Genomic DNA, 9,145 nt, shown 5'->3' on the forward strand with positions numbered 1-9,145 from the left:
CAAAGTTCAGCGAATTAAAAGACAGCAGCTGCATTGGCTAGCTCATGTTTTCCGAATGGACGAAAATACTGCAGCTCTGAAAGTATTCCTATTGAAAAAGGTTTCCTTCATTCAACCTAATACTTATCTGGACATATCTCCAATAAATTCTCCATGGATTGAGAAATTAAATCAATTGCTGGGCTTCTTGGTCCTACAACGATTGGTAAAATTAAAATGTACTTAGAGGAAACGTTACTACACTTTAGCGTCAAACTAGTTTCTAACTAGTTCATGTCCGTTTACATTACTGCTGCATTGCCAGATATATAGTATGTATAACAATCCAACATAGTTTTCTCCAACGGATATCTTAATTCAACCGCGACCATAATTTCTTAATTTCAGAGCAGCTGGTTCTAGATAATTCACTGTAATTTCCTGCTGCTGCTGCTTACCAACGCCCACTTTGTGCTTTTGGCGCCACAATGCTGTTGCACCAGTTTTCACTATATTATCACCAGCTTGCTGGGTTCATAATTTCCAATTGCCGACATGTTTGCGCGAGCGTGTGCACTGAAGTGGTGCGCGAAGGCAGCGGGTAGCTTTTARTTAGGCTATGCATTGTGTACAACAGCTGGAAAATTACACCTCACGTTTCGGGGGTCGCACGCTGAGGCGTCGTAAAATCCGCAACACTCCTCCGACATTATTGCTGTTTTTCGCGATATGACGTACTTTCCAAGTAACATATGTACATTTGTATGTATATTTGAGTGTGTTCGCAGTTGCCATACGCACCGAACTGCTGGCGCTGAAACAGTTGCTTCTATCTTGAGTGGCATGTCGCTCGGGTTACGGGGTTTTATTGCACTATGGAACAGTGCATTGTTGTACGCGTTTATACTCTTGAAACACGTTGCTATAGAGTACAATAATTTTGGTCATCTAACGGTTGTATGTATCGCCTAAAACTAAGCGAGATRATAGGTTATGTTTATATAAATGATCAGGATGACCAGACGAGTTGAAAACCGGTTGACTGTCTGTCTGTCCGTCCGTTCGTGCAAGCTGTAACTTGAGTACAATTTGAGATATCTTCAAGAAACTTGGTATGCAAGTTCCATTGTACAAAATAAGTACAAGTTGATGGACGTAATCTTAAAACTTTTTGGTGAAATAACAAAGCTCGGAACCCTACTTACCGATTTCGACTAAATTTAGTACCTAGAATTCTTCTCATATTCCGCGAAAATGGGTGAAATCGGACTACAAGCGCGCCTACTTCCTATAGAATCCTTGAATTTCGATACTGTGGTTGACGTTTTAGTTCTTGCAAGTTGCAAGAGTATAAAATGTTCGGGTATACCCGAAGTTAGCCCTTCCTTACTTGTTGTTTTCGTTTTTATTTTTAACTTTTTGTTATTCCTTTTTGTAGTTTTTAGATTTTGAGACTGTCGTATGGTTTAAGTGCTAGTGATTATGACTTTATTGTAAGCTCTTCGTGTTTAAGTTGCTTTTTCGTGTTGCAGGCGAAGTGCTTGTTCTGGTAAAATGGCATAAATATGTAGTGCTTGTACAATGATTAGCATATTTATGTATATGGAACAAAGTAGTTATACCAAAGTATAGGTCATACATATATTATGAGCACGTAACATTATTTTTGATGACCTTTAACATATTTGGACAAATCTTAAAATAATTGAAAATAATTTTCGAATAATTGTTTTATTTAAATTGAATTATAAATAAAAAAAAAATTGATTTATTTTTGTTACGAAGAGATACTGGAAAATATTATATTGATAAATTGGCGACTTTAAGTTTTCCTTGGTTGTTTTTTTTAGAGAAAGTTAGGATACGATGGCATTTTAATATTTTTATAAAATCTCTTAAAATGCTTGATGGTTACATTCTTAAATCGAGAGTACCGACTACCAAGGGTCGAAGCCATTATTAAGACGAGTCGAGTAGTACTTCTGTTTATACCCATTTAAAAAGCAATAGTCTCGTTTGGAATTGTTCTTAAAATATTAAAGCCAAGCAGCACTCTTTAGAGGCAAGGGCAGATCTCATTATTTAGTTTTACCTAATTAGTAACCAACAACAACGCGTTAAAAACGGTATTAAAATATCTGCGTTTAGGCTGGCATTCTTTAGTTCCAAAGAGAGTGGGGTTCTAAAAATAATAATGGAATAAATCCATTGACTAATGCGATGTGTGGAGAGTGGCGCAGTATTTTTGAAATCAAATATCGACGAGATCACTAGCTTCAATTTCAGGTATCAAATAGTCGGTTATCATGACGCGATAACGGTCGCCATTGACGGTTACATTCTTAAAGGCATCATTTTTAAAGATTCCATGATGATTGTTTTTTCTGGATGAAATGCCAGCACTTGAACCTCTTCAGCTTGTTCTTCGTCCCAAATGCAGCAATTTTTCTTTTCCACATACGCATCGAGCCAAAAATGGGCCTCATCGCTGAACAAAATTTGGCTCGAAAATGTCGGATCTTCGTGAAACTTTTCAAGAGTCAATAGAGCCGAGCGTTGTCACATGGGAAGTTCGAGTGGCTTCAGTTCTTGTACAAGCTGTATTTTGTATGCGCCATGACGTTCCATACGTCATTTCGAGTTGCCGCAAACGACACTGAATCATCTCTCCATGGTCTTCGTGTACATCCTCAGTTACGGCTGATATAATATATTTTCTTCACTGCGTGTTGGACCGGTTTTATTCGGTCGAACATTATCCAGTAATGAATGCTGAGTCTCAAGATGGGTAATGATGTTGCGAATAGCTCGTGAAGGTCATTTGTATTATATTTTCAGTTCAACCGAATTTAACGAGTTTTCTTGTTTTTAAGATACTAAGACAGTCTGGTAGCCTCCCAAAAATACTAAAATCCACACTGAATATCTTACATACAACAATATTACTCATTAAATACATTCAGTCCGCACTTTTTCATACTTTTATCTTCATTTATTACATTTGACTAGTTTGAGCGTTTGACTGCAATCAAAATTTTGCCTTTGTATTTTCATATGCAAGTTTTCTTTAATCTTTTTTATGCAACTGTTCGCAAATTTATATTTCTTTTCATCATTTTGTATTTAAGTGTATTTGTGCATAGACATAAGTTTTCGTGCTAAGCTCAGTGGCGTTTATTGTATTGAATGTTATTCTTCTTGTTGTTGTAGTGTAATTAAATCAATCTCTAAATATATTTATGTATGTTTGAAACGCTTTCGCAGCTTTTGATTTCAAGTTTATGCGGCGCGCATCTTCAAAAGTTCTATTGCCAAAACTTCCGTCCACAGATAGCTTGAGCAACAGTCCGGGCCCATCATCGCCAGGTGAATGTTTTCCAAATTTTTTCTACCAAATCAATTCCTATTTACAATTTCCATGTACCATGTTTAGCAACCTATTGACACAAACTTTGATCTAAATTTATAATTGGCTATAACAAACGATACAAATGAACACACGACACGTGAGAAAAGCTAACATTTATACATACTCGTATGTGCTGTAGAAGTATGTGTGCTGTGAGCACGATAAGACCCGTGGGTCTGTACATAATATACATATGAACTCAAAGTAAATATATATTTTGTTGTGTGCTGCTCAGAATACTTAAATTTTATATTGTTTGTATATAATAATACTTGTTATGTTTATGTTTTATTGCTGTCAATGAAATATACTTATTTTCTCCTAGTACATTTGATTCATTCAATTTCGGCTAAATTTTTGCACCCTTTGATATTTTTTGATTTAGTAAAATTTTTGTGATACGCATGCGCATAGTTATTTCTACATAAATTTGTAAATTATTACTATGCGAGAACGGTTTGCAAAGACTTTGTACGTGCCTTTTATACTATACTCAATCTTGGTGCTGTATTCTGGCAACTCACAACTGAAATAATGCAGAATAGTAAATTCTGAGTGGTATTCAATCATTGGTTTGCCACTTGTCTTGTAGGAAACCAGGAAAACCAACCACCGAGAAGACGGTTCACTCTTCATCACGACAATGCGGCTTTCACACATCGACTGAAAATACTCAATTTTTGAGCACTTAAAACATCAATTTTATGAATCATCCACCACACAGTCTTGACTTGGCATCAAATKACTTCTTTTTATTCCCGTACGCAARARATAAACTAASARATCAAMATTTTTTTTAACTCTGAAGACGCAGTTGAAGCGTTTTGGATATACAGGATTTGTCCGGAAAGTAATAGGACTGAGTCGATTTAAAAAAAWTTATTGAACCTATTKTTAAAATTCTTTAAGAACTTTCAAAATAGGCTGCCAGCGCAATTTCCAAGTATTGAAAGCATCACGGAAAGCATTCTCCGAAATAGCATTGAGAGNCGCACTCGCCACTTGGCTCCCACGTCAAGTTGACAGTCATAACTTCGAAGTCGTAGATAATTTCGTCTATCTTGGAATCGGCATTAACACCAGCAAGAATGTCAACCTCGATATCCAACGCAGAATAACTCTTGCTAACAGGTGTTGCTTTGGACTGAGTAGGCAATTGAGAAGTAAAGTCCCCTCTTAACAAACAAAAACAAAAGCCACTCATTATCCTTGTCCTGCTATATGGGACAGAGGTATGGACGATGACAATATCTGATGACTCGGCCTTAGGAGTTTTTCAGAGAAAGGTTATGTGGAAGATGTATTGTCCTTTGAGCATTGGCGAATATCGCATTCGATGGAACGATGAGCTGTACGAGATATACGACGACATTGCCAAAGTTCAGCGAATTAAAAGACAGCAGCTGCATTGGCTAGCTCATGTTTTCCGAATGGACGAAAATACTGCAGCTCTGAAAGTATTCCTATTGAAAAAGGTTTCCTTCATTCAACCTAATACTTATCTGGACATATCTCCAATAAATTCTCCATGGATTGAGAAATTAAATCAATTGCTGGGCTTCTTGGTCCTACAACGATTGGTAAAATTAAAATGTACTTAGAGGAAACGTTACTACACTTTAGCGTCAAACTAGTTTCTAACTAGTTCATGTCCGTTTACATTACTGCTGCATTGCCAGATATATAGTATGTATAACAATCCAACATAGTTTTCTCCAACGGATATCTTAATTCAACCGCGACCATAATTTCTTAATTTCAGAGCAGCTGGTTCTAGATAATTCACTGTAATTTCCTGCTGCTGCTGCTTACCAACGCCCACTTTGTGCTTTTGGCGCCACAATGCTGTTGCACCAGTTTTCACTATATTATCACCAGCTTGCTGGGTTCATAATTTCCAATTGCCGACATGTTTGCGCGAGCGTGTGCACTGAAGTGGTGCGCGAAGGCAGCGGGTAGCTTTTARTTAGGCTATGCATTGTGTACAACAGCTGGAAAATTACACCTCACGTTTCGGGGGTCGCACGCTGAGGCGTCGTAAAATCCGCAACACTCCTCCGACATTATTGCTGTTTTTCGCGATATGACGTACTTTCCAAGTAACATATGTACATTTGTATGTATATTTGAGTGTGTTCGCAGTTGCCATACGCACCGAACTGCTGGCGCTGAAACAGTTGCTTCTATCTTGAGTGGCATGTCGCTCGGGTTACGGGGTTTTATTGCACTATGGAACAGTGCATTGTTGTACGCGTTTATACTCTTGAAACACGTTGCTATAGAGTACAATAATTTTGGTCATCTAACGGTTGTATGTATCGCCTAAAACTAAGCGAGATRATAGGTTATGTTTATATAAATGATCAGGATGACCAGACGAGTTGAAAACCGGTTGACTGTCTGTCTGTCCGTCCGTTCGTGCAAGCTGTAACTTGAGTACAATTTGAGATATCTTCAAGAAACTTGGTATGCAAGTTCCATTGTACAAAATAAGTACAAGTTGATGGACGTAATCTTAAAACTTTTTGGTGAAATAACAAAGCTCGGAACCCTACTTACCGATTTCGACTAAATTTAGTACCTAGAATTCTTCTCATATTCCGCGAAAATGGGTGAAATCGGACTACAAGCGCGCCTACTTCCTATAGAATCCTTGAATTTCGATACTGTGGTTGACGTTTTAGTTCTTGCAAGTTGCAAGAGTATAAAATGTTCGGGTATACCCGAAGTTAGCCCTTCCTTACTTGTTGTTTTCGTTTTTATTTTTAACTTTTTGTTATTCCTTTTTGTAGTTTTTAGATTTTGAGACTGTCGTATGGTTTAAGTGCTAGTGATTATGACTTTATTGTAAGCTCTTCGTGTTTAAGTTGCTTTTTCGTGTTGCAGGCGAAGTGCTTGTTCTGGTAAAATGGCATAAATATGTAGTGCTTGTACAATGATTAGCATATTTATGTATATGGAACAAAGTAGTTATACCAAAGTATAGGTCATACATATATTATGAGCACGTAACATTATTTTTGATGACCTTTAACATATTTGGACAAATCTTAAAATAATTGAAAATAATTTTCGAATAATTGTTTTATTTAAATTGAATTATAAATAAAAAAAAAATTGATTTATTTTTGTTACGAAGAGATACTGGAAAATATTATATTGATAAATTGGCGACTTTAAGTTTTCCTTGGTTGTTTTTTTTAGAGAAAGTTAGGATACGATGGCATTTTAATATTTTTATAAAATCTCTTAAAATGCTTGATGGTTACATTCTTAAATCGAGAGTACCGACTACCAAGGGTCGAAGCCATTATTAAGACGAGTCGAGTAGTACTTCTGTTTATACCCATTTAAAAAGCAATAGTCTCGTTTGGAATTGTTCTTAAAATATTAAAGCCAAGCAGCACTCTTTAGAGGCAAGGGCAGATCTCATTATTTAGTTTTACCTAATTAGTAACCAACAACAACGCGTTAAAAACGGTATTAAAATATCTGCGTTTAGGCTGGCATTCTTTAGTTCCAAAGAGAGTGGGGTTCTAAAAATAATAATGGAATAAATCCATTGACTAATGCGATGTGTGGAGAGTGGCGCAGTATTTTTGAAATCAAATATCGACGAGATCACTAGCTTCAATTTCAGGTATCAAATAGTCGGTTATCATGACGCGATAACGGTCGCCATTGACGGTTACATTCTTAAAGGCATCATTTTTAAAGATTCCATGATGATTGTTTTTTCTGGATGAAATGCCAGCACTTGAACCTCTTCAGCTTGTTCTTCGTCCCAAATGCAGCAATTTTTCTTTTCCACATACGCATCGAGCCAAAAATGGGCCTCATCGCTGAACAAAATTTGGCTCGAAAATGTCGGATCTTCGTGAAACTTTTCAAGAGTCAATAGAGCCGAGCGTTGTCACATGGGAAGTTCGAGTGGCTTCAGTTCTTGTACAAGCTGTATTTTGTATGCGCCATGACGTTCCATACGTCATTTCGAGTTGCCGCAAACGACACTGAATCATCTCTCCATGGTCTTCGTGTACACCCTCAGTTACGGCTGATATAATATATTTTCTTCACTGCGTGTTGGACCGGGTTTATTCGGTCGAACATTATCCAATAATGAATGCTGAGTCAAGATGGGTAATGGTGTTGCGAATAGCTGGTGAAAGTCATTTCCGAAGTGCATTATATTTTCAGTTCAACCGAATTTAACGAGTTTTCTTGTTTTTAAGATACTAAGATAGTCTGGTAGCCTCCCAAAAATACTAAAATCCACACTGAATATCTTACATACAACAATATTACTCATTAAATACATTCAGTCCGCACTTTTTCATACTTTTATCTTCATTTATTACATTTGACTAGTTTGAGCGTTTGACTGCAATCAAAATTTTGCCTTTGTATTTTCATATGCAAGTTTTCTTTAATCTTTTTTATGCAACTGTTCGCAAATTTATATTTCTTTTCATCATTTTGTATTTAAGTGTATTTGTGCATAGACATAAGTTTTCGTGCTAAGCTCAGTGGCGTTTATTGTATTGAATGTTATTCTTCTTGTTGTTGTAGTGTAATTAAATCAATCTCTAAATATATTTATGTATGTTTGAAACGCTTTCGCAGCTTTTGATTTCAAGTTTATGCGGCGCGCATCTTCAAAAGTTCTATTGCCAAAACTTCCGTCCACAGATAGCTTGAGCAACAGTCCGGGCCCATCATCGCCAGGTGAATGTTTTCCAAATTTTTTCTACCAAATCAATTCCTATTTACAATTTCCATGTACCATGTTTAGCAACCTATTGACACAAACTTTGATCTAAATTTATAATTGGCTATAACAAACGATACAAATGAACACACGACACGTGAGAAAAGCTAACATTTATACATACTCGTATGTGCTGTAGAAGTATGTGTGCTGTGAGCACGATAAGACCCGTGGGTCTGTACATAATATACATATGAACTCAAAGTAAATATATATTTTGTTGTGTGCTGCTCAGAATACTTAAATTTTATATTGTTTGTATATAATAATACTTGTTATGTTTATGTTTTATTGCTGTCAATGAAATATACTTATTTTCTCCTAGTACATTTGATTCATTCAATTTCGGCTAAATTTTTGCACCCTTTGATATTTTTTGATTTAGTAAAATTTTTGTGATACGCATGCGCATAGTTATTTCTACATAAATTTGTAAATTATTACTATGCGAGAACGGTTTGCAAAGACTTTGTACGTGCCTTTTATACTATACTCAATCTTGGTGCTGTATTCTGGCAACTCACAACTGAAATAATGCAGAATAGTAAATTCTGAGTGGTATTCAATCATTGGTTTGCCACTTGTCTTGTAGGAAACCAGGAAAACCAACCACCGAGAAGACGGTTCACTCTTCATCACGACAATGCGGCTTTCACACATCGACTGAAAATACTCAATTTTTGAGCACTTAAAACATCAATTTTATGAATCATCCACCACACAGTCTTGACTTGGCATCAAATKACTTCTTTTTATTCCCGTACGCAARARATAAACTAASARATCAAMATTTTTTTTAACTCTGAAGACGCAGTTGAAGCGTTTTGGATATACAGGATTTGTCCGGAAAGTAATAGGACTGAGTCGATTTAAAAAAAWTTATTGAACCTATTKTTAAAATTCTTTAAGAACTTTCAAAATAGGCTGCCAGCGCAATTTCCAAGTATTGAAAGCATCACGGAAAGCATTCTCCGAAATAGCATTGAGAG

The 9,145-nt window shown here is 36.2% G+C and overlaps 1 protein-coding gene across 1 annotated transcript in view; it reads left to right on the forward strand.

Annotated features, from left to right (window-relative positions):
* The window catches only part of LOC108969035, a gene marked incomplete at its 3' end in the record, with an annotated part of 17,013 nt that extends 13,668 nt beyond the window's left edge, over nt 1-3,345 (forward strand). The window contains exon 2 of the mRNA XM_018933505.1: nt 3,244-3,345. Coding sequence (XP_018789050.1) covers nt 3,244-3,345 — 102 coding nt within the window. The remainder of the gene's footprint in view (nt 1-3,243) is intronic.
* Nucleotides 3,346-9,145: the final 5,800 nt, after the last annotated feature.

Source organism: Bactrocera latifrons, unplaced genomic scaffold (genome assembly GCF_001853355.1).
Source record: "Bactrocera latifrons isolate USDA-ARS-PBARC rearing strain unplaced genomic scaffold, ASM185335v1 scaffold_239, whole genome shotgun sequence".
Lineage (NCBI taxonomy): Eukaryota > Metazoa > Arthropoda > Insecta > Diptera > Tephritidae > Bactrocera > Bactrocera latifrons.